Here is a 26,025-nt window from a genome sequence, read left to right on the forward strand (position 1 = left end):
CTAACTGCGACCAATTCATCCCCACAAACTTCTTGATCTCATCTGCCCACCTGACTTTCTGCCACCCCTTGCCACGCTTGCCTCCTCTAGGGATCCACTCTGTTGCCCTTAATGACCAACGGTTATCTTGCCTTCGCATTACATGCCCTGCCCACGCACATTTCTTCTTCTTAATTTTTGCTAATATGTCCTTAACATGCGTTTGTTTCCTGACCCACTCCGCTCTCTTCTTGCCCCTTAATCTTACATCTATCACCTCCCGTTCCATTGCGCGCGGAGTCGTCCTCAATTTAAGTTGAACCCTCTTAGTGAGCCTCCAAGTTTCTGCCCTGTAGGTGAGTACCGGTAAGATGCAGCTGTCATATGCTTTCTTCTTCAGGGGCAATGGTAGGCTGCCATTCATTATCTGAGAATGCCTGCCGAATGCACTCCACCCCATTCTTATCCTTCTAAATATCTCTGCCTCGTGGTTGGGATACAGGGTCACAACTTGGCCTAAGTAGATATATTCGCTTACCACTTCCACTGCCTCGCCACCTATCTCAAACCACTGTGCTCTTTCAAGGTTATTGAGCATTACTTTAGTTTTATGGATATTAACGTTCAGGCCCACGGTTCTACTCTGTTCGCCCAGTGCGGAAAGCATGCTTTGCAATTCGTCCCCCGAGTTACTTAGCAAGGCAACGTCATCGGCAAATCTGAGGTTACTGAGGTATTCTCCATTAACCCTTACTACCACCTGTTCCCAAACCAATGTTCTGAATACTTCTTGTAAACATGCTGTGAATAACATCGGAGAGATTGTGTCTTCTTGCCTGACGCCCTTCCTTATAGGTATTTTACTGCTCTCCTTATGGAGGACACGGTGGCTGTGGACCCATTGTAGATATCCCCTAGTATTCTCACGTAATGCTTGCTCGTCTACACCCCGATTCCGCAATGCCTGAATGACTGCTGAGCTTTCAACCGAGTCAAATGCTTCCTCATAATCTATGAAGGCTATATGTAGGGGCTGGGTATGCTCTGCACATTTTTCCACGCCCTTCCCAAATGACCACACTTTATTGCACTGGCACCTTCCCGGTGAGTGGAGCGTTGAGCTTCGGCAGGCCAATGCCTCCACACCCCTTCAGCCTGGTGAGGCCTCGCGCCTCCACTGCTGTAGCAGCCATGGTCTCAACATGGCCACCATCATCCAAGTGCTAGGAAGCTTAAGAGGAGGGGCTCATGCGAGCGGCACTACAGAAAAGGGGCCGATACATAGCCGATGCATTCACCTGCTCCCTCCCACTTTATGATAACAACCAGACCTCCCTCTATCGCCAAGTGCCTGATTCAGATCCGTGTGGTGGCTTTTGCCATCACAATTACAATTTCTATCCTGGCTTGCCTGTATCAAACTTGGTCCGGCCACTTGCTAACCAGTGAGTGGGTGTACAGGAAGGGGACACTCACCCGCACTGGGTGGAAGCTGCCGTCGTGGCTGGGGCCGGCCAGAAGCCGGTCGTTCTCCCTCAGCACCCCCCTGGTGAGAAGACCCCCGACCACAGTCCCCACATCAGGCACCTGGAACGTCTCGTCAATCTGCAACAGAAGGCAACAGCAGCGGCACTGTTCACAGGCACGTTTTGGTGCTCTTCCGTTGCCGCAGAGTTTCATACTTGTATACACTAGAGGGAAGCCTGTTGCTGCAATGGTATGCCATCATAGGCAACGCCATAGCAGTTAGAACGTTCCTCGCCTACTTGGCTTGACAAGTCACATAGCTACTTTTCAATATCAAGGCCAAAATCAACAAAAACTGGCAGCGCAAGGACGTGGGTTCAATTCCCGGCTGCGGCAGCCACTTTTCTGGTGGAGGCAAAAAGTAAAAACGCCTGTGTGTACAAGATTTCGGCACGCGTTAAAGATTCCCAGGTGGCCAAAATTAATCCGGAGCACCCCACTACAGCGCACCTCATCGCCTGCGTTGCGTCAGCGCGTTAAACCTTACAATCAATCAACCAACAAAAACTGGCAACACCTTTTTGTTCTTTTTGTATCGAGCTTTCAACTAATTCTTGACAAAAAATGGCCGCGTATCTGCTCCTTTCATTGCAAATGTCAACGAAAGACGATAGTCGACTGGCGACCCCACCAAGCAAATGCCTCCCTTCTCTTTCTGCTCACTCTCATGCTGTTTCTCACCCGCCTCGTTCCTCCCAAGATAACACACTAGAGGTTTGCTCAAGTCAGTTTAAATTTACTGCATTCCACTGCTCCAAGTCGGGTGCCTCGATGCCAGCGCTGCCATACGGCAGAGACGCGCATGAATCGAGGCACCCTATTACAACGTTTATAGAACCACATTGCCCTACTCCACGAGCATTTCAAGCGGAACATAGAACCTATCTAGTGGAACCTTTTGTTGCTGCCGCCATTTGATTTCTTAGATGCCACCAGGAGCTATACTGGCGCGGGCAACAGCAGGCGATGGTTTTCTGCCGTTGACGTAGTGTTTCACTTGCTATCGCAAAAACCAAGCATCCACAATTTTTGAATAAAGGAACACTGCAAATATCACTGATGTATTGATTTTCTGCCTCATATTTACGTAATGTCTTGTTCTTGTTCCACAATGTTGACACGTATGAACACTGCCACCAGACCTACCATGTAGATTTGGCTGTGGGTATATAAGATTACTGCGCAGCTTCAGTTTCACTTTGGCCGGGTGTCTGAATCGAGTCACAGACAGGCAGACAGGCACACAGACCGACCAAAATTTCTCCGTCTAAGTAACCCACAAAAGACTGCTGTCTTTAATAAATGTCTTGGAGTGCCATTTTTTTTAATAACTAAACAACTTCAAATGGTCATCGAAATAATGTTTTTTTGCAGCCACAGGCAACCTGTCAGCCTGTTTGTGAATCACGCCAATGACGAGTGGAATGTACCTGCCCAGAACATGGCACAACGCTCACTGAAGCATGGCTCGCGCAGGCACTGGCACCAGATTTCTGTCTGCCATACATTCATGGCCACCACCACAATGGAGCACGGGTTGCAGTCAGAGATGCCCCACTGATTAACACGTCTGTTGGCACAACCATGGTTGTTTAACAAGTGTGGTATCTTAATGCATCATGGTTGCAGCTGTGAGCATAATGAAAAGCATGGCCACGACATTCCTCTCCATGAAAGACAGTGGTGGGTCGTTTCGCTAAAGTGATGAGTGTTTGGCTCAAGACCCCTCGAGTTTCCCTGTTTTCCCTAAGCATTCTATCTAAACATACCCCGACTGAATTCCCAATGTGCAAAATGGTAGTAGCCCATACATCTGTACAGCATTTACTCACGTAAAGATGCACTTCTTTTACACATGTATTTGTGTACTGTGTGTCCGTTATGCGAGGTAAGAATTTCCATGCTCGTTTTTATACTGCAATTTCGGCTGTGTGCCCCCTTGAACACACAAGGAGCCACTTTTCCAACTTGCCTTGAGGTTTCACACCACTCCGAAATAAGCTCATGCAGATCCACAGCCAATGCTTGGCCCCCAATTCAGTTACAAAAGACACCCGTATAGAGAGACAACGTGTCGCAAACAGCTTCTACCATGCCTTAGAACGAAAAAAGAAAGTGCATAGAATTGTTAAATTACATACCCCAAGGCTCCCTAAATGCAGAGTTATCTATGCTTGCCAGCCATATGCGTGCTGTGCCATCAGCACCCTCCATCAAACGAGGACGATGGTTGAACGCAAAGCTTCCTAGGGATGGATTCCTTGGTTGGCAATCCCACACTGCGAGTATGTGCTGCTCTGGAGGTATGCTCCACTTTTCTAGAATACCCACAACAACTCTTGGGTGTGTGCTCCGCAGGCTTAATGTTTTAAAGACGATAGTCTTTCTTGGGCTATTTAAACCCAGAAATTTTGGTTTGTCTGTATGTATGTCTGTCTGTCTGTCTGTGACTGATTCAGCCACCCGGACAAAGTAAAATAGACATTGCGCAATAGTCTTATATACTCACAGCCAAATGTAAACGTCTAAGCCAGGTTTATATGTTCATACTTGTCAACTTTGTTGAACAAGAACAAGACATTACGCAAATATAAGACAGGAAATTACTACACAAGGGATATTTACAGTGCTCCCTTATTGAAAAATTTATGGATGCCTGGTTTTTCGATAGCAACTGATATTCTACATCTACTGCAGAAAACCGCCGCCTGCTGTTGCCCGCGCCACCTCCTGGCGGCATATGAGAAATCACGCGACAACAGCAACAAAAGGTTCCACTAGCTAGGTTCCACGTTCTACTTGGAACGCACGTGGAGCACGGCCACGCGGTTCTATAAACCTTGAAGTCGGCCGCCTCGATTCACGCGCGTCTCCGCCGTACTGCAACGCTGGCATCGAGGAACCCCACCTGTAGTAGTGGAACGCGGTAAATTCAAATCGCCTTGAGCAAACCTTTCGTGTGTTTACCTTGGGATGAGTGCGACGGTACGGGAACAGCATGAGAGGTGAGCGGGAAAGCAAAAGGGGGAATTTCCTTGACAAATGTCTACAAAGACTATTGTCTTTTGATGACATTTGCAACGAAAGGAGCAGACACGCGGCCAATTTTTTACTCTTGTGGTGTACAGCGGAACTCGCTGCTTGGCAATCGCTTCGACCATGTCGAAATGGAACAATCGGATAGACAACAGCGTCATAATTTGAGGGACCCAGGTTTGATTCCGTTTACCGAAGCGTCTTATTTTTCTTTCACTTCACCCACGACCATTCATCATCATCATCGTCATCGTAAGAGAAAGTTGGCTTTCCTGGAGGGCATTTTGGTGCACAACGGCATCAGTGAGGGCACTAATGATTCGCTTTAAAACTCGCGGTGTTGAAGGTTATCAACGTGTGTGCCAGTAAACAACGCAGTGTTGGCATTTCGTGGTCCACTGCTGCTAAAGTACGAAGCTTTTGTTCACCATTCCTAATTTGCAACCTCGAAAGCAATAGTGCAGAAGAAAATGTGTGGGGCGGTTACACTGGTCTTCACGCTTTCGTCGTCCTCCGCTACCACGAGGAGGACGTTTGTGGTTTCAGCCCTGTACAGTCTTGTGGCATATGTCAGCCCACTTTTGCGTTTGGCGTCCCTTCAAGTAACCAAGGCACCAATGTGGGGCTGCCACCTTGACTGGCTTGTGAACAAAAGGTAGTACAGACTTTGTCAAAACTTTCTAGGCCAAGCCGAAAACGTGGAGGCCGCAAGAAATTCAATGTTCAAGCTTACGTCCCGAGCAAGGCTGAAATGTTTTGTGCTGGAAAGCTAGAGAAAACACTTTTCTTTCTTACTGCCTTAAAATATTTTTGTCACATTTAAAGGTGAAGCTTATTCTCTGAATTGTTTGTGGTAGAGAAGGCTTAGGATTGGCCTAGAACATTTTGACAAAAGGTGTACATGACTGAATTTTCACTCCAAACTCCCTTCCCCATCGGCCCTGTGAAAACGCTTCAGGTGCTCAATTGACAGAACGGAAGTGAGCCACCCTGGGAACCTTCTTTATAGTGAAAGCTCCACCGCGCTACACATTTCCAGGTCATTTATTTGTGTCGCAACGACCTTCAGCTGTCTGCGTGCAAGCGGCACCTTTCTTCCCATCGGTTCGCTTGTGGCACCACGTGACCTTGCGGCACCATGTGACCAGTCATGGCACAACGACTGATATGTAAAAGCACTCCTCTAACTGAGCTTAAAGGAACAAAGACTAGAGAAACACACGGTGCACGCACACAATTGCCAGCGCTTGGTTCCCCACCACCACTGAGGGCACTTTGGCCGAGCTGTCTGCGGGTTCCCTTCAGTGCAAGTGAAAGGATGGATCCAAACCCCCAGTTCAGATAACTGGACGGCAAGCCGTGAAATCTAAGCAAAGACAAACTTTTACGGAACAGTGTGTGCATGGTCTTTGCCCTCACTCGTGATATCTAGGTTTAAAAGTGCGAATCCTGAGCCATTCTTTCGTTGTCCCCAGCCCGGGACACCTGCCTGAAACTCGGGTGCGAGGCGCATGAGTCCGTCGCGCTCCTTGGGGCCGTGTCCCGGTGGCAGCACGTTGAGGAAGGTGTAGAGCAGGCGCAGCCCGTCTCCGTGCAGGCACGACACCAGGAAGATGGGCACCAGGCTGGCCTCTCGGACCCTGGCCGCCGCCGTCAGGGCATCGTCCTCACTCAGCACCTCCAGCGGAACCTTGCGGCAGCCAGGTCCCTGTGCACCCCCCCACCATTGAGAGAGAGAGAGAGAGGAACTGGTAAGCACACAGAATGTGGCAACCACACGATGAAATGTGGCACACAATAAGTTCCCATACGACCCACCATTCAGGAGAAATTCTCTTGTCAAAATGCAAAATGAGTGTGTTTTTGACAGCGAAGCTGCTTAGCAAATCGTAATTTTTCGTTTCCACAGTTAAAAATGCCGAGAAATTGCCTTCCGGCAACCGCCCGCCAGCTTAAAAAAACCAAGAAAAAGCCGAGCGCTCGTGTGCGTGTGCCATGTGGCGACCGCCCAGCGTCCCCCGCGCACGTTTGTCAAGTCAACCATACCCACTTAGGGAGTTGGCCAGGATTGGCAAAAAAAGCTCCAGCATTCGCCATAACCGTAGCAACACTCGCTCAGAACAAGCAAGACGCATCATAGCATATGGCCCTCCAAGGTGACATCCGATGATTATCACTTCCAAAAAAATGAAGGAAGCTCACACTTATAGCAACAATGATGGAGTAAAGGTCGTTGCAGCGGTGAAGAAGAAGCAAATCAGCTCCAATCGTGGACTTAAACCATTGTGATGGTCGTGAAGGCTGCGTGCAGCTTGTGGGGATCGCGACTTTCACGCGAACCCCTTTCTGGCTAGCTTCCCATCACGGTCGGCGTTGCACAATTGTGCGCCTCGCTCGCGCGACGGGAGCCATACGGGAGGGCGCCAGCGACCGGAGGGTTCGTTGTCGCCAGGGTGGAGGCGTTGACCCTTTTCCCCTCTGCCTTACCCGAGAACCAGTTCTTCCTCTGCACTAGCGCCACGGTTCGGCGAGGTCTGGTGGGTTGTGCATTAAGAGAGGACGGTCTCTTGTCTTGGGGATGCGGTAGCAAGCGGACGTTTCGGCGCACTGGTCCTGACCTGGGGAACGCGCCACAAAGGACGCGTTCGGACGAGCTGGGAGACTGCACCCGCGCTCGCACGCGCGGCGCCTCGCTGCTCCAGTATGCCATCTGAGTCGAACGGTCCATCTCAATCTCTAGCGTTGTTTAATGCCTTGCTCCCAGTGTTACCGTTGTGGCCTACGATTAGTCTGTGTGCAGTGTATTTGATTTGCACTTTGCAATAAATGCGCCATTGATGTTTTGCCCTCGCCGCCTCCTGCCTTTGTCTGTCTCCACAAACAACGGACCTGCCTGCAGCCGGCGCTCGCAAGGCATGTTTGCTGAGCGCGGATGGCTGCGAGGTGGGAAATAACTAGTGTGTGAAATGTAGAATCCCACAAGTTTCGCTACTTTCAAGTCTTCAGCGTTAATGTGAGCTTCCTTCATTTTGTTTTCGAATGAACTATACATCACATATATCGACCTCACCATAGCGCTTAGGACCACTGCCTACTTCTTTCGGTTGCAGCAACAGTTGCCACACACCTTTGGCGAAGACAGTCACCAGAGCCATCTAAATGTCTACAAACAAAGAAAGCAAGGGGCTTCTACAGCGCTACAACCGATCCTACTCTCACAGTGCCCTTCTGTCCTGCTGATATCATGGTGGCCCTCTCCCACGTGCTCATTTGTAGTTAACTCTAAGCAGACAACCTGCAAGGTCCTGACTATCATTTCACTTTTTGCACACCCAAGGCACAATTACCTTATTCCATAGCTTAGCACGCACAGCCTCAAACAAGCATTTCTTTTCAGATGCACACAAAGAGAAGTCGTGTTGAGCGAAACTGAAGCAATTCGTGTGCCATGTGGCAGCCCAATTTTATCACATTCACTTGAAAACGACCGTAGCAGTACCACATGTTTCAACCAACACCAGCACCAAATACGGTGTTCTTCAAAGCAATGCACCATTTTCAAGTGATAAAGCGCTTAAGCTTAAGCAGGGTGGTGCGACGATATTTGGAACACTTTAAAAATTTTTCCTGAGCGAACCGCTGCTCTATTCGCGCTCGAACTTCCCAAGAAAGTCGCATTTCGTGGTCTATTTTGCTTGACACAGAAAACAACAATGGTACTTACCTGTTTATTCTGAAAATAATTAAAAAATATGGGAAAATGGCAGCCGATTTGGATGTGCAAGCCAGCGCAAGCTGATCGTGGAACGACGGTGCCACCTGAGGTACGCAGAGCGAAACGCATGTCTGGGATTCACAGTAGGAAGGAGCCAAATGGTGCAGCAGACGATCAGAAAATCTCTTTCGTCCCTAGTTTACGATGATCACAAATACTAGCATAACAGCCGATACCAATCATAATAAAATATTCCCACGGTTCACCGTTGCCAATAAACGTTGGATTTGTTTCCTCACCCGCTTTCACATTTTGTGATCGTCTGCTGCCTCATTTGTCTCCTTCCTACCGTGAACCGCCATCATGCGTTTCGCTATGCGTACCCCAGGTGGCACCGTCGTTCCGAGATCAGCTTGCGCTGGCTCACACGCCCAAATCGGCTGCCACTTTCCCACAGGCAAAAAATGTTTTTATTTATTTTCAGAATAAACAGGGAAGTACAGTCATTGTTCCTGGTGCCAAACAAAATAGACCACAAAATGTGACCTTCGTTTGAAGTTTGAGCATGAACAGAGCGGTGGCTCGCTCAGGAAAATTTTTTGAAGTGTTCCAATTATTGTCGCACCACCCTGTATGGGTGGTAATGTTCACAACAAAGATTCGCACACGTAAAGGATCAACTGCACCACATTATTAAACACTCACAAATTATAGCATGTTGTGAAGTCAATCACAAATTCACGCAGTTATTTGCTGCATAAGTGGGTGAGTGCAATTTTCCTGAAAAATCAGTGAGGTAAATACAGTGAGGTCATCAAACTGACAACCAAAGCTGCCCCCTTTACAGTGGAGTCTCAATGATACGAATTTCACGATGATACAAATTTCTGAGAAGTCCAGGCAAAATTGTGTTGTTTGCTATGGGCGAAATTTCAGCTGTTACGAACGGACCTGCACGGCCCTGTGGATGATACAAACTAGTTGACGAGGCGCCCGACTGCCAAGCAAGCAAGCGACGGCGACGTACAGGCTCTCTCTCCCCTCTTTGTATCTTTTTCTCCGGGAACGGTCGGGCTGTTGTTGTGTGAGCACGCACGGCGCGCCGAGTCTACTGCGGCCATGCCGCCGGGGAGAAGAACGCCTTAATGGCATTGGGAAGGTGGTGATGCAGTTAGGTAGCGACTCGACGTCAACTCAGTTGCTGGCGTCTCATTAGAATGCACCGCTCCCCGCCGTTGCCGCCGTCTGCTCATGGTGGATGTTCGGTTGCTGAGACGCGTGTGCAAGGTTTTTACTGTAACTGGGCTACTCCCAATCAAAGCAACCGGGCTGCTGTCAGCTATGTCACGCAAAAGGAAAGTCCTTTCCTTCAAGGAGAAGCTGGAGATTCTGAATGAAGTCGACAGCGAACCAAAAAGGAAGCGCAGCGACTTGGCAAAAGAGCTCGGCCTGCCACCGTCGACGTTGTGCACCACTGTTGGGCAATGGGACGTGATTTTGCAAGACGTCCAGCACTTTGGCGTGGACGTCACGCAGGCCAAGACAGCCCAGCATGTCAAGCTTGAAGACATCCTCCCGACGTGGTTAAAGGAAGTAACGGCGGCCTTAGTGAACATCCACGGAAAAGTGCTCTGGGAGAAAGCTGATGACGTCGCCCTTTCCCTTGGAATTGAAAGCTTTCAGGCCTCCCGCGTGTGGGTTCACCATTTCAAGCAGCGGCATGGCCCTGTATACAAAACTCTGCCGGCGCTTCTATCGGAGTACTCAGCATGGGACGTATTTAACACGGATTAGGCGGGGCTTTTCCTTTAATTTGCAACCCAACAAAAGCTTGTGCTTAAGAAGCCAAGCCTATCAACATGGACAAAACAGTAAGCAAAAAGTAACTGTGCTCTTCTGCTGTAGCGTCGACGGATCGGTGAAGCTGAAGCTAACGGTCACTGGGAGGTCGCAAAAGCTGAGGTGCTTTAAAAATGCAGGCAGTTTGCCTTGCCTGTACAAGGCTAATAAGAAAGTGTGGATGACCGCCGAATTGTTGGGGGAATTCCTGAGTAAAAATAGAAAGGTTCTGTTTTTCATTGACCAGTGCTCGGCTCACCCAAAAGGGGTAACCCTGCCTCATGTGAAAGTGGCCGTTTTACCGGTAAGGCCAGCCCTACCAGCTGCTTGCAACCACTTCATGCCGTAATTATTAAAAAAAATTAAGGATGCTCACACTAACTAACGTTAACGTGAAGGTAGCAAAGCTTTACGCAGCCTTCAAAACCACCCCGAAGGTTTAAGTCCACGATTGCAGCCGATTTCCCTCTCTTCGCTTCCACTAACGGCCTTTACTCCATCATTTTTGCTATAAGTGTGAGCTTCTTTCATTTTTTTGGAAGCAATAATCATTGGAAATCACCTTAGAGGCGCATATGCTATGACCTGTTTTTCTCGTTCCGAGCAAGCGTTGCCACGATTACGGCGAACGCTGGAGTTTTTTTCTTGAAGCCAATCTTGGCCAATTTCCAAAGGTGGGTATGATTGGCTTGACAAATGTGCACAAGAGGGATGCTGGGAAGATGCCGTGAGGCACACAAACACGAGCACTAGGCATTTTCTTGGCTTTGTTAACTGTAGGGTGGTCGCCGTGAGGACCGCACTCACGTGTGCGCGCTCGGCAATTTCTTGGTATTTTTAACTGCGGACACAAAAAATTACGATTTGCTAAACAGCTGCGCTGTTGAAACATAAAGCATCATTTCAAAGGCATGCTGGTGCGACGGTTGCTGGCAAAAATCAATCGCAAAGACGAAGACCTTGCTGGATGCTGTGCTTTTCTTTGCCATGTCGTGGGACTGAGTTAGTGCGGACACGATCTCCAACTGCTTCCGCAAGTGTCGGCTTTTCAGCCCCGCTACGACAGCGTCTCCACAGTTTGAAGAACCACTGGCTATTGAAGTGTGGGACCAGCTCGGCGTGGAATGCTGGGCGCACAATTTCGTCACCGTCGACGACGATCTCGCCACTTGCAGTGTCCGGACGATTGAGGACATCGTCGACGAGATGAAGGAGCTGGAGCAGAAGTCAGACAGTGACGGCGAGGACTGTGGCGGAAGTGAACTAGCACCGTCGGTGTGTTGTGGCATGCAGTGCGCTTGTGCAGGGTGAGTGAGGAGACGAGTGCCAAAGTTTTACACGCTCCAGAAAGGACTGCTCGACAACTTGGAGGTTTAAAAAAAAAGTGTAAAAAACATCACAGATTTCTTCAAGCGAAAGTAAGAAAAGAAATAAACGAAAACTTTTTTTTGGTGCTCAATTTTTTGGTCTGTGTTGGTTCATACGAATTTCGGATGATACGAATATTTTTGCAGTCCCACGAGGTTCGTATTGTAGAGATTCCACTGTACCCAACTCCCGGTAAAATAAGAAAAAGGGGAGGAAAAGAAGAGACTGGTGGGCAAAAAAAATTGAAGGCGTTCCACTCAATGTGACAGCTGTCGGAAGTGCAGAGCAGTGATTCACAATAACAGGCTGCGGCGCCGCTATCCACTCACTTTTGCCACTCTTCGCCGCCTTGTCTCGATCCTCTCCTGATGAATTCAAAGGAGTTTTGTCCAACGCGTTTCAAATTTCTCAGCTTTGCTGTACTCGCGTGCCCCCTGCCTGAAACTATGCCAGCGGGAATCCAGTTCTTTTTGTGCTTGCTTTTCCTCCCACACATGCAGGGGTTGCACTGCCCCTTTTTTTTTGCTTACTATCGTAAAAACCAACCCAACGAGCGTGCCTAACTAAATGAAGGCGGGCGGTGCGGTTAAATTACGTATATTTTGCCTCAACCTGCAGCTTCCTTTGCGCTAAACAACGGGGAGATGTATGACAAGCGCCGAGTTTCGAACGCTTATGAGTACATAAACTGCTTGGCTTTCGAAGCCTCTGTGGGGCACCGCGACGACAGAACCCCGTGTGGCTCTACTTGGGTCCAGCGAGCGAGCTACGACGACAAGGCGAGCCCGGAAAGTGATCTGCGCTTAAAAGCTGTCCTGAGCCTTGCCTTGAGTAGGTTGTGCAGTTGCGTCAGGGTCTTGGCCAGGGTGGCCGAACCCACGGTGTCCACTTTGTTCACCACAATGGCCAAGGGCACCTGCGAGCAAAAGACGGTGAGTCAGGATGCCCAACAAAGCCCACTGCTCACTGCTGCTGTCCCCCTGTGGACAACCCTCTCTGAGGGGGGGACACAATAAGAGACAAACCCTACAGCCCCACTGTAGTCCTCCTCCATGCCAGCCTCATCGCTGCCTTGAGCTACAAAAAGCCGAGGAAGAGGCATGCTGACCTGAAGGGCTAGTGCTAGCAGCAGGTGGTCTCGGCCCGTGCCAGTGAGCCCCGTCGACGCATTTGCCACCAGCATGACAAAATGCGGGCTGTGCCCTGCAAGGAAGCAGAGGGAGACAGAGAGAAAGAGTGGATCAATAGCAAGCCAAGCTCTTCCCTACTTCACACCGCGGAGAACAGAGGTGTAGAAAAACATGATGAAGTAGTAAAGAAATGAGAAGTAGAATGTCGGAACGGTGGCCTCCACTTCCTGTCTTCTCTTCGCCCGTCCCTTTTTTAACAACTGGTTTATGCAAGGAACCCGTCACAGTTATTCGAGGCTACATACAGCTGCGCAGATTCTGCCAACCAAAATGTTGCCAACTTTGGACTTGAAGAGGAATCCTGAACTGGGCCGGCCTCGCCCCACCGGGTCTCAACACAAAGAAGCAAATTTCTTCCTTTCCACTGCCTCCACCAATAGACCAATATGGGAAACCGGATTATTCAACCTCTCTCTCTTACTTTCCCTCTCATAACTTGCTCGCACAAAGGTTGATGGAGGTGGTTCACGTGGATATGCCGCAGTCCGACATTAGGTCCAAAGTCACACTTCAAAACCTAACATTACTGACTCGCACGCACAGCTCCATGTACGAAGGACAGTGCTTGGCACACTGCAAGGCTCAACTTGAAGGTTTTAAGACTAAGCATAGGAGCTTAGGCCTAACATTGCACCTTGAGGCCTAAAGTTGTCGACCGATTGCATAAAGTTGCACCCACTGTAAGTCAAGCTGCGCGCACCGTTTCACGTTTAAGATCTCAAAATGAAACATTAGGCCCATGCTCTAGTGCATATACCCGACAGTTGCTGATGCTATTCTGGCAAAGTGTTACATAGCACATATTCGCAGAGATGTATGGGAAGAAGCTGCTGGAAGCTGCTGATTGATTTATTGATTGCATGGTGCAATCAATAAATCAATCAATCAATTACTTGGAGTTCAAGCACGAAGACAATATTCCATGGTTGGCACGTAGCCAAGCTGTCTGTCATTTTCATTTGCCTCTGCCTTCATTTCTTTGCCTAATGAGGAGAGAAATCTCCTCGTATTTCGCATCAACTGCAGAAAATGGTGCAGAAGACAGGATTTTTTTATCATTCTAGATTTTTTTGCCCAATGAGAGGAGAAATGTAGTTTTACTTTGCATCAACTGCAGAAGACAGTGTAGGGCAGGATTTCTTATCATTCTAGACTGCCTAATATTCTTCAGCATGAAGCAGATATCCCCACAGTCAAGATACAGCTGCACTGACCTGAAATCTTTTTGAATAAAAAAAAGCTTGTGCAAAGTTCTCAAGCTGACACATTCTCCAGCGACAAAGACACATGCATACATCAAGGTGAAAGCCTTAAGCGACCCATCCAGCATAAAACCATCGTCGCTGTCTGGTAAAAAAAATGGCCGGCACAGCAAGAATTAAATGAAAAATGCGTGATCTGATGCAACTAGAGCCCGGGTCCCCAGTCCCTGCAGCAGCAGACCAAAGTGCTATCTCCGCACATTGCCAGTGTCAGAACAAACGTTGTTGTCGCCGTCATTCTACCACTGCTCCCGGCACACCTTCTTTCGGATGGGGGAACTTACAAAAATGTTCCAAACTACCTTGCTGAAGCTGATATTTTAAGGAAGATCTCTTATTGCCCATAACTACACTGATGAGGACAGTGCTGAGGAATTTTTTATGACACTTAGGCACCTCATTTTTTGTGCCTAGGCAAGAAAAATTTTCCCCGAGGCACCCTGATTTGAAGTCTAAAACTGTTTATGCAGTCCAAACTATTTTTATATTTACTTTGTGCTAACTAATCATTGCCTCTACAGATGGCATTCACTACGAAGTTTAGCTGTCAACTTTTTCACTTGGCAACACTGGAAACGGCCACGGACATGGCCGAAGCGCCACGGACATGGCGCGGCTTATGCCATTACGGCCGCACGCCGCAGAAAAAAAAAAAAAAGACACACTGGCGTGCATCGTCTTTTCCATTCCATCCTGACTGTTAACGGTGGTGTCAACAGAGACAGAGATGCTATTAATCGCACTCACATTGGAGTCGAGGCATTACTTTGCGTTTGGTGGGGTAGAGTTCGGAACGTTCAACACACATTCTGTGCTTCGCCCGGCCAAGTACCGCCATCCCACGGAGCCCGACATAATCAGTGACAGCACACACACGTGGTTGCCTGCATGCGTGCCTCACCAGTGAATACAAGCTATACACCAATTTTAGAAAACCCATCTCTTGACCCAAACATGGCACTGCACATGCATTTCACCCGGCCGAGATTCAACATAAATTTTGTTTGGCGCTCTTCAGCCTAGTAGCCCTTGCGCCATTAAACCCTTAAGGGGTCATTAAACGAAAAAATTATGTTCTAAAATGGCCAATTTTTTAATGATGTGATATGCTCCAGTAACGTGTTCGAAACAAAAAGATATTATTTAAAATATTTTATGGCATATAATAAAGTTTTATTGGTCATTCTCCACTCCATATAATACGCTATACCTGGGGCGTATCAAATGTATTCGCAAATAAATTTCTGCACCTCCGCAAAGTAAAGGCTGGGTTTCAATTGCCGCGCAGAGAACGCACTATTCCTCGATAGTTCACCTGAAGCTAGGTGAGGCTACCATCTGCGCGGTAGCATTCAGAGCGCAGCACTACGCAGAGAGCCTCCTCGGGGTCTATGCAGTACCATTCACGGGAGCTTTCCATCGTATCACAGCGGCTGTCTTCCCCTTCGAAGTCGCTCTCCGTAAAAACGTCATCGCTGTCCTCTTTACTTGAAGAATCAAACACACAGCCGATATCCTCATCTCTCTCGCTTTCGTCATCTGAAGGAGACTGATTTTTCGCACCAGAACACCGCTTGTAAAACATGCGGTAAGGAAACCACCCAATCCGCCATCTAGTGTGGAAACCTCTCATTGAATACAAGCGCCAATGGTGGAACCCGAGCTGCCATCTATGTTGTAAATAGAAAAGCACCTTTTGACGAGCTGGACTTGTCAATAGCCTCTTGTAGCCTTGCAAAAGACCCGTGACGACCACAGCTCGTCATAAGCAAAAGACTGGCAACTGCTCATGACAAGCTCAGGTCGTCGTAAGCCCTTAAGGGGTTAAACACCTCTATCATCATCATCATCATCATCCTATTTCTTCGTGACACATAATCACTTGGGGGATTAGCCAGGTAACGGGAGCTTTCAGTGGCTAATGTGCCTGCGTCATAAAATTCACAAAACTTGTGAATTTGAAACGTAAAAGTTGCAAAATAGTATGTGCGATGTGACACCTGAATGTGATGGTGGATGAGAAGAAGAGGTGCACATCGGCCGTGCAGAACCGTGATTCTAAGAGAAGCTGTGACCAGTCTGCTTGCTCACAGAAGACGAAGAAATGAAGGCGAAGAAAGGAACACAAACACGAGGAAGCAGTAAATAGGCTGTTAATACGCGTCACCAAGCTTTCACCTTCAAACCCCGTCAGCAGACTAACCATATTTACCCGATTGTAGGTCAACCCTTTTTATTCAAATTTGACAATCCAATGTTGGGGGGTCGACTTAAAATCGAAATCGAACTGTGCACCGCTAGTAACGACAAGAGAAATGAGAAATAAGGGGTGCTGCAAGGTGGGGACAGCTTTGTACCCTCGTTTCCATGGTTATGGTCTAGGCGTAGCATATTAGTTTACCATTGCATACATTCTGGCGTCTATGAAGGCGATGCCGACTTTGAAAGTTGGAGTTCCCGATCTGTGCCCTTTGTCCACTGTACTTAGAGTGACTAACCACCCACCGTCGCATTTGGAAGTGTACTGAACAATGTGATACGATTGTGGCGACATTAGCGCCGTGCATTCAATCGAGGGATTCGCTCACACTCATTTTGTTTATTAGAGACGAACAAAACGCTTCTTGAATGTGAGTAACGTACTCACTAATAAAAGGAAATCGCGCGTGGCCGCTTCCGTCAGCCACCATGTTGTTTGTTTTTGTTTGTAACGCGCAGCAGTGGCCGCTGCCGGCTGCTTTGATAGTTGTCATCTCGCAGCGAATGTGTTTTTCCCACGCAACCCACAGCGTATGGTTATGCCACGTGCTTATAATAAAGCTTTTCTTTATTAACATCTACTGCGCGCACCACGAGCGCACGGCTCTCGTGGGAGCATCGATCATTGATGGAAGATCATTATGGCGGGTATTGGTAGCTGACGGAAGAGCTTCTCTTTGTGATACGATTTTCTAGGTAGCACTTGCTTCTTGTTTTTTTCTTTTTTGAGAGATGCAATTTTAGGGCTCTGACCTACATTCGAATCGACTTACAATCTTGTAAGTACGGTAAGTGCCCCGAAGAATTTTCGAAGTGCCCCGACAACCGCTATGGCTTGCAGTGAAACTATGGTCAACCACTGCCGAGTCAAGCTGGAGGGCCGTGCCCCCTGCTACTATGCTGTAAAATGATATTCACTTTTAAGGTGAATTTACACTGTCTGTAACAAACACCCTTACTGCCTAGCAAAAACATGAGAAAACACTCCGTAACCTCTTATGACCGGTCGCCATGATTTCGCATCGCACGAATTGTAAGCCGCGCAACCAGAAGGAAAAATCGGTATCGGCAACGCCCATGCTCAGACGGAATCTACATATTGATGGCAACATACGGAACAAGTGGCATCATATACCCCACTTTCAGTAAAGTGCTGACTGCTGCCGTTCCTCCGATTTATGCCGATGATCACCCTTCCTCTGCGGCCGTCCATTTGCACCCGTATTTACTAAAGGATTGTAAGTATTCTGATCGCAATAAAAATGTCGCACGTTAGGTACTTTGTTGAAAAACACACGGAGTTACCGCAAATAATTAGTTTCTGAAGGAATTTACAATGTACTGGTCTTTTACAACCTCTTGTTCTGTTTTTGTGCCATAGCCGTAACTTTCTTCCGAAAACCCCGGCATGTGTAGAAGTTCTTCTGCGGCTTTCTCATAAGGAGACTAGCGAAAATGATACAAAAATAATTTTTCATGCGTTACGGTAAATTCAGGCTCGAAGAGGTTAAAGAGTGCATAATGTAACTTGCATCCAAGCAAAAACACAAGAAAACCCTCTGTTAAAGAATGTTTTGCCACCCATAACCCCTTTTTTACAGGATGTATTGTTTAGATGTAAAAACGCCCTTTCAAAGGGCGTTTTTCTTGTGTTTTTGATAAGGTGCAAGGGTGTTACACAGTAAAATGATTTACACCCTTAAAGGAGCCATGAAGACAAAACATAAGTTTGGTTCATTTAAAAGATGGCCTCGTTTGAATCATACTGACACCAGTTTTAACGTAAACTTCGCTCAAATAAGCTATATAATTAGGAAAAAAGGGAATGGCCATGCGACCCACTCGCTCATTTCCCGCAACTGAACCTATGATGTCATTCGAGCCTGCTCTAAAATTGGCGGAGGCTGGCAAAAACAAACGCAAATTAGGCTGAGCTTATAAGATTGCAGAACGAGCTATTTGTGCTTAAATTTAGGGCACACGCTTTTTAACTTAAGCAATAAGAATGGTGGGACAAAGAGTGGAAGTTACGAAAGCACATGTAAACATATGATGCATACTACTGTTGGTACTGCGCACCCTATGCTTGGTTTAGCTGCACAGCACTGCGGGGCTTTGGGGTTGTCTCAGACGACACTGGCCGATTGACGCAAGCAACGGTGTCTTACGTGAACATATTTGCCGAGCGAACACTGTATCACGAAACGATTAATTTCTCCCTGAACAAAAACAAGCCAGGTTTAAATACGGTCAAAAACAAACCAAAGGCAGAAAACAGCTTGCCACGGTATGGTGGCGTCATCTAGATTGCAGTAGAATACCTCAACGCAGTACCTCCGTACAGGGTAGAGAGACCTTTTGAACGGTCCCGTGCCACTGCAATTGGGTCAACATGCTCAACGCGTTGTTCTTTTCGTTTCCCACGAGAACCAGCAACGCGAAACACATAAGATGATTCAAACTTCGCCAGTAAACTGCGTTGCAGCGATAATTTTACTGCGGTTTTGATGCAATGACTTGCTTCGGAGGCGCGGGAGCCATAGAGTTTCATACAAATAACTAGAGGGGAAACTGGCGCTGCGATCGTACGCCTCAATGGGCGTGATGGGTAGTTGTGGATTTGGATTGGCGCTTGATGGCTTGCGGAAGTTACTATGGATTGCAGGCAGTTTCGTTTTCGTTTTGGATTTACATGAACGCATTTGCCTATGCGGTGTGTTGGAAGACGCTATCAAAAATACGTTTCTGCTTGAACTGCATGCCGCGCGTGCACTGACGCCACCCTGAGTAGAAAGTTTTATAACTAGAGTTGCGAATTGGGTGGGTTATCAATTCGTTGCCGGCACAGCGAGCACGAAAACACAAATGACGGCGCTCTGTGCGGCGAAGTTGTCTGCGAATAAGGAGTTGCGGCGCTGCTTATTCGGCAGAGCAATGTATTGTCGAAGCTAACGACGGTTGCGAATCGCTTAGAACAGCCACACCTTCCGTGCGAACGCCGGCTCCTACAATGTGGACCAGCAGTATCGGTGGTTGATAGGAACGCAGCTTGATGAATGTCACTAATTCAGGCAAGAATAACTTCTCCAAAGGTAATCGGTTTCTTTTATTTATGAGCACAAAACTTTTCGCTTCCTATTACAAACCACCAGCGCCGAAACTTTTTACAAGTAGTTTTTAAAGAAGTCCGCGTCCTGCTGTAGTTGGCGGCAAATGGCAAACCTGCTCCGCAAACCTCCTCGACTCCGCGTCTGCTTTTTATTTAACGCGGCGTTTTATTTCGTACAAAACCAATTTTTTGTAACTAACTATTTTGTTCGCCATGTAATTTGTAAACGGAGAACCAGACAATAAGAGTTTTTTTGTCAAAAAACACAATTTGCGCAGCCAGAAGCTTGTTTCGATCCTACGCAATCCGGTTCCACAACTACCCATCATTCCCATTGAAGCGTAAGCGCCGCTGCCATGTTCGCGTTGACACTAGCGCCAGTTTCCCCTCTAGTTATTATTGTATGAAACTCTATGGCGGGAGCGACCCAAAATGGTGGCGCCAGCGTATATGTGTCTCCACCCTGTATGACGGACGCGGGAATCAAGGCACCCTAGGCTGTAGAGCGATTGGTTCCTGTGATGTCATTGCAGACAACAAAAACACACGATTTAGCGGGAAAATCAAAATTTAAACAAATTCAAAATTTCTCAGTGAATAAAGCATTGTTTGTATCCGGACAAGCGCAGGTGGCACTATAAAACACGAAATCTTTCGAATAAAACAAACTTGTATTTTGTCTTCATGGCTCCTTTAAGGGAAATTTTTGCCGTCTGTAACACCTTTACACCCTAGCAAAAAAAACAAGACACCCTTTAAAGGGTGTCTACCTTAGAGGGTGTTTTCCAATGTAACACTTTTTAAAAGGTGTTTTGTTGCTTATAACACCCTTACTCTAGCATTAACACAAGAATAGTCCCTTTTACAAGGAATTTTATTGCTTATTACCCCCTTTCGAAGGGTGTTTGTTTTCTTAAAGGATGGAAAGGTGTCAGTTACAAACAAAAAGGGTGTAAACCATTTTACAGTGTATAACTGCAGGCAAAAAGTACCCTTGAGGGAATCAATCACTTTATAGCGTAGCAGCCCTAGAAGCCTCTCAAATTTTTATTCACCGGTGAGTCCGAAGAGGGTGGTGCGCAGGTACTTGTGGTGTCCGGCCAGGTCGATGAAGGTGATGAGTTTGGCCGAGCGCTCGCAAAGCTCCTCGGGGCTGCGGCAGCCGCTGTAAGTCACCGGCTGACCCTGGCTAGTGAATCCCAGGATCTCCCGGCTAATGGACGACGTGTGGCCCGTCTGGATCTCGTGCAGGTGCCTGCGAATCAAAGCTCCCCTGAATAACAGTCGGCATGCAAGCAGCCTTTCTCGATCCCTCGAGCACTGAGGCATCCCTCCGTTAGTCTTATGGAAAGTAAAGAGGAACAAAAGCTCGCATTAGCATATCTCAAGAGGTTTAACCAGGGGTACAAGCAATGCAAAACACCTACGGGGCCAATCGGTATGTGATACTTGAGGTCAACGATGGTGCAAGAGTACAAGGACAAGAGAAGACACCATAATAACAGCACACTGCCCGATTCTCATCCTTGTTTTCCCATTTTCCCATGCCATTGTTAACCCCAAGCATCCCCCTAAACTGCTTATTTTTCAGCCTTCTGTACACAGACTAAAAATAGTGTGGCACGGTGCACTGTCAGCAGCCCACCCTCAATGGTACTTAATGCCACATTATAGCACCAGCGCTTAGATGCAGATGCCCATCTTGAGAGCCATGACTCTTTTTGAGCAGACCACCAGGTCCCACCTGAAGAGGTTGAGCCGTGCACTGCCCCGTCCGTTGTCCAGCTCCCCCTGGGTGAGCACGCCCAGCACGGTGCTCTTCCCCACGTCCACGCTGCCCAGCACGGCCACCCGGATCTCGATGCTCTGCTGGTCTTCGGGAACCTTGCGCACCAGCACCTGCACTCGTACAGCCACAGCCACCTTTGCAGCAACCATCACCCACACCCACCACTGCCCCACACTGTAAAATGATTTACACCTTTTGTGTCTATAACCAACACCCTTACACCCTATCAAAAACAGAAAAAATACCATTTTCAAGGGTGTAATTACGGATAAAACACCCTTTAAACTCCCTTTAAAAGAGTGTATTCTTGTGCTCTTGCTAGGATGTAAGGGTGTTAAAAATGACAAAACACCCTTAAAGGGTGTTTTACTTTGGGATTTTTTGCTAGGGTGTGAGGGTATTACACAGTGACTTGCACACTTATGGGTGATTTACACCCTTACGGGTGTAAACCATACCCTACACTCGCATTCACCTCAGTGAGACGACTTTCAATTGTATGCATGAGTGTATATGCCTTAACCTTGATGATGCATGGCATGGGTGTATGAAGCTCAGTGATAAAATGTGGCATAGCTGCCAAAAATGAAGTCAGAAGTGAAATGATGTACATAATTGTACTGTCTTTAGGCAGGCTAAAAACTGAAAGAAATAACTTGACAAGGAATTACAACAACAGTGGTACAGCAATATAACAGTACACTCGAACACGGATAATATATCGAACATGCATAAATCGAATTATTGTCTCTATCGAACAATCTGAACATCCCCTTAGAAATCCCATGCAAACATATAGCTCTGTATACGCGCATATCGAGCTCCCGATCACGGGAACATTCGATATATCGAACGCTGTGCCGCAAGTTACCGCTTATCGCGACTTTGAAGAGCTCTGTGATGTGCGGAGCTTTCAGATAACCTTCGGATGGGCATATTTTTTTATTTAGAGTTATCAATATATTGGACGTTTTTGTGATCCCATTGGAGTTCGATATATGCGTGTGCGACTGTATAATATGATAAATATTGACAGTAAAAATGAAAGAAAGTATATTAGCCACACAAAATACAGGTTCCCTTCATAGAATGGCCCTCCTACTTTTTGTTGTTTTTTTCCTCCTTTCCCAATGTGGTACTTTCCTCACATTTGTGCATTCACCTCAATCCCCTCTCACCCTCCAGCCAATCAGTGACAAGCCCTTCTTCTCCCCAATTGCAAAAAATGCTTCACTGCTATTGGTTGACAACAACTTGGGCTTCACAATTTTTAGAGAACAAAATCTCGGCCCATAGCTTTTCAGAATGCTATGTTCATTAAGTTAAAGAAAAAAAAAACTTTTTGTGCAGCGGCACTTAACCTTACACCAACACAAAGCAGGATAGCTTTTTAAATCCAAACCAAGGCACAAGCTGAGCTTTTAGCCAGTCAAGCCATGCCTGGGCTACAAGATGAGCCCTAGTGAAGCAACCACTTCAACAAAACTAAACGTGCTGCCAAGCTAGCTGATTTATGACTTTACATGAAGAGCAGGCAATAGGTGGGTTAGCATGTCTCTTTTAAAGGATACAAGTGAAGTTTAGCATGTGCAGTTGTTGCAATTTGTTTCAACTCTCTTTCCGCCTATACTACACACATGATTCTTAGGCTTGCCCCAGCCGTTCTATTTATGCCCCCAGAGTTACAGTGTTAGGTTTTCTGCAGCATCGTTGATATATAAGGCTTTGAGCGATTGTTATCCCTTTTTTATCATGTATAAGTAGCGTGACTTCACATGAACAAAAGGTTGGAAGTTGTCGCTGCCCTTCTTAGCACGTTAAACGATCCCCTCCAAGCTCACCTCGGCCGCCTTGCGGGCGTGGCCGACGGGCCGTTCGCGCAGCACGGTCAGTGAGGCGCCCAGCTTGGCCGCCATGCACTCCAGGGTTTTCAGCGAGGCCCCCATGTCGGCCGGGCTGAGCCCCACCAAGAGGCCGCCGTCCTCCACCCCGATCTCATAGATGGCCTCCCCTTGACCTGGTGGGGAGAATAAAAAGAAGGGGGAACAGGGCAATCCTTGAGGGATGCCCTTCCGCACTCCCCTCACATTCACCTGCCCATTGCGATATCCACATCCATATGCCACAGCTATGTCCTCCTTGTGCATCACGGATAGCATGCCTTACACCTTCCCAACTTATGCAGCTTAGATGAAAATCTTGATTGTGAGTTACCAATTCCAATTGGCATAGCCACTGTATGGTGCGGGAACTCGGGAGTGCCTGCAGTGCTTTCCTTTCATCTGTACATTATCATCATAATTAGCTGACGTGCCAGCACTTTGTCCTCAACTCTGTAAATACTTATCCTCACGGGATGTGCTCATTCGTCCTTTACTCAAACGCCCCAAAATAAAAGGTTGCCCCGAACATCGGTATCTTGAGTGAATCTCGGCCTCTCAATTGCTATTCATAATGAAAACAACAGCGCACAAAATGGACGGGACAAAAACACTTGAAACGCAAGTGCTTGTTGTGCCTTTTTTACTGCGTTCTTGTCCTGTCTATTTTGTGCGCTTTTGTTTCCATAATGAAAAGCATCCAACTAGCCCAGCTTTCCACCTTTTCCATACACACGCTAATAATGCACTGGCAGAAAATAGAAACACCCTCTCGTCTTGTGCTGCTCCCCTTCATGTTTGCACTGTCACATCAAGGTTCAGCACATTTCCATCTTTGCTGGGATTTATACCTGGTTTATACGCTTCTGTATTTATACGCTGCATTTATAGGATTTACACGCTGTTCTAGCCGCAAGAAGTACACAGTGGCGGTGCAACAACAAAAATTTCGGTCACCCAAAAGAAAACAAGAATACATTAATTGCACATCAAAGGCAGTTCGTAAATCGGAAAAAAAAAAATCTTTTTTTATGGAAATAATAACAAAAAAATGAGAAACTGAAATTTTTCATTTTACATCTCCATTAATCCAACGGCTATCAGCACACATTAAATTTCATCAACTACAGCATTTGACGTGTGCACAATTGATATCCTAAGATTTGTCACATGTTGCACTACCATTTTTTAAGTGGGACTTTTGCAAAACTCACATTTAACCAATTACTGGGTGCACAAGCAGCCTAATTAAAATTTCAAAATTGTCTGCTTTAACGCAATAGACATAGCATGCTTGGTGGTTGAAGCTCAAAAAGGATCTGGAAAATGACAAAGCAAGTAAAAATGCTTGTTAACAACTTATTAACACTGGTACAAAAGGTACCTTTAGTGAAAATTTAATGTTCACAAGGTGCACTGTAACAATATTGCTGCAAGTTCTTTCAAATGGAATTTTTTTGTAATTGAGAAAATTATTTTAAAATTTTGTTCCTTCTCTCTCCCTGTTCCAACATTTCGCTGGACTTTTAGCTTTCTTTAAAATGCAACAAGCCTTGGTTACAGATGGCATTCAATTTGCATATCCTAAGGTTGGTAGGGTGGTAGGCTGGGCAGGTTGGTACGTGCTATCCAGCACAACCTATGGCATGCTGGACTGAACATAGACAGTGCTACCATACAAGCTCAATTCCCAATTAAGACCATGTTTCTAGCTCCTTCACATGAGGTTTCGACAGTGAAGAGGTGTATTAACACTCTCAAGCCTTGAATTTTGGTGCTGCCAAAACACACAATGCACAATTTTGCGGATGTGTTCGGTGTTAATCACACAACACAGCTCTCTCTTCCAACAGCCTTAATCCGTGCTGTCGTATCAACTTCAGTCCATCCTGCTACACACTGAAGCTCATACTTTTTCCCTACCCTATTTGTATTCCCAAGAGAGAGAGCTCTTTATTAGAGGAAAGCAAGGAGGTCTGCCATCATGTCATCGCCTAAACGATAGTTTGCAAAGAAGGTGGGGAGGAGGGATTGAAGGCCCAATGCCGCCTGTATAATCCTTGCCTAACGCGTGAGCGAAAAATGGCCAAACAGCCACTCTCCTGTTGCTCTCTCCTACCCTTTCCCGCTCCGTAGCCTTCCTACGTGCTTTCATGTCCGCCAGCCAGCGCCGCTTCTCGGAAACTATGCAAAAATAGTTGACAGTTTGTCTAGCATTCACCAGGCGCCGCTCCGGCGCATTCGAGGCAAGCTGACAGACACACGCTGTAGAAGTGGATGCAGTGTTCGCGACTCGCGAGCAGTTACGCAGGCGAAATGTCCGCCGGTGCACGCCACATAGCGGAAGAGTGCCTGAACTAAGCGTCCCTACCACTCCCATTGGAAAGCGGGCGACGCGTTAGGCAATGTTTATACAGGCGGCGTTGGAAGGCCCTAAAAGAAGTAGGGCGGACGAGAGAGGGAAAAAAAGGGAGAAGTAAAAAAAAAAAGGTAACACGAAGCTTGATTGTAGGGTTTAGCACGCCGATGGAACGCAGGCAATAAGGCGCGCCGTAGTGGAGGGCTCCGGGTTCATTTCGACGGAACCTTTATCGTGCGCCGAAATCTGGTACACACGGGTGTTTTTACTTTTCGCATCCATCAGAAAAGCGGCCACCGCGGCCGGGAATCGAACCCACGACCTCGTGCTCAGCAGCAGAACGCCTTAGCCACTGAGCCACCGCGCCGGGTAGTTAACATGAAGCTCTGAGAAGCCCTATGATTTAAGGGTAGCACAGAGGGAGTTAACTTCAGGGCTGTCGAGGCGATGAAGAGAAGATGAAAACGCTGGTGGACGAAAAGCAGAGAGGGGAATATTGTATAGGACAGCTACTACTTGTAACAGAAAAAATAAGTATTTTGTGCCTGCCCTAAGAGAAGCGCTAGTATTAAACAAGAAGTATAAAACATAGGTATATTAGTTTTTTTTTTGGTAAGATGACACGTCACCACCCCGCTACAAAGGGGATACCACTAGCAATCATCAATCATCATCATCAGTGGGTGACACACAAGTCCGGATGGTCTCACGGG

At 47.2% G+C, this 26,025-nt stretch overlaps 1 protein-coding gene across 1 annotated transcript in view; it reads right to left on the reverse strand.

Annotated features, from left to right (window-relative positions):
• Positions 1–26,025, reverse strand: part of LOC144163055 (GTP-binding protein 2) — a 35,132-nt gene that overhangs the window by 5,307 nt on the left and 3,800 nt on the right. Inside the window, exons 3-9 of the mRNA XM_077693846.1 lie at positions 22,915–23,090; positions 21,029–21,183; positions 20,340–20,539; positions 12,573–12,667; positions 12,291–12,380; positions 6,032–6,250; positions 1,456–1,584 (exon numbers count right to left, since the gene is read on the reverse strand). Of these exons, the coding sequence (XP_077549972.1) occupies positions 1,456–1,584; positions 6,032–6,250; positions 12,291–12,380; positions 12,573–12,667; positions 20,340–20,539; positions 21,029–21,183; positions 22,915–23,090 (1,064 nt within the window). The remainder of the gene's footprint in view (positions 1–1,455; positions 1,585–6,031; positions 6,251–12,290; positions 12,381–12,572; positions 12,668–20,339; positions 20,540–21,028; positions 21,184–22,914; positions 23,091–26,025) is intronic.

Source organism: Haemaphysalis longicornis, unplaced genomic scaffold (genome assembly GCF_048455015.1).
Source record: "Haemaphysalis longicornis isolate Haplotype H1 unplaced genomic scaffold, Haemaphysalis longicornis Haplotype H1 scaffold_12, whole genome shotgun sequence".
In the NCBI taxonomy this organism is placed as follows: Eukaryota; Metazoa; Arthropoda; class Arachnida; order Ixodida; family Ixodidae; genus Haemaphysalis; species Haemaphysalis longicornis.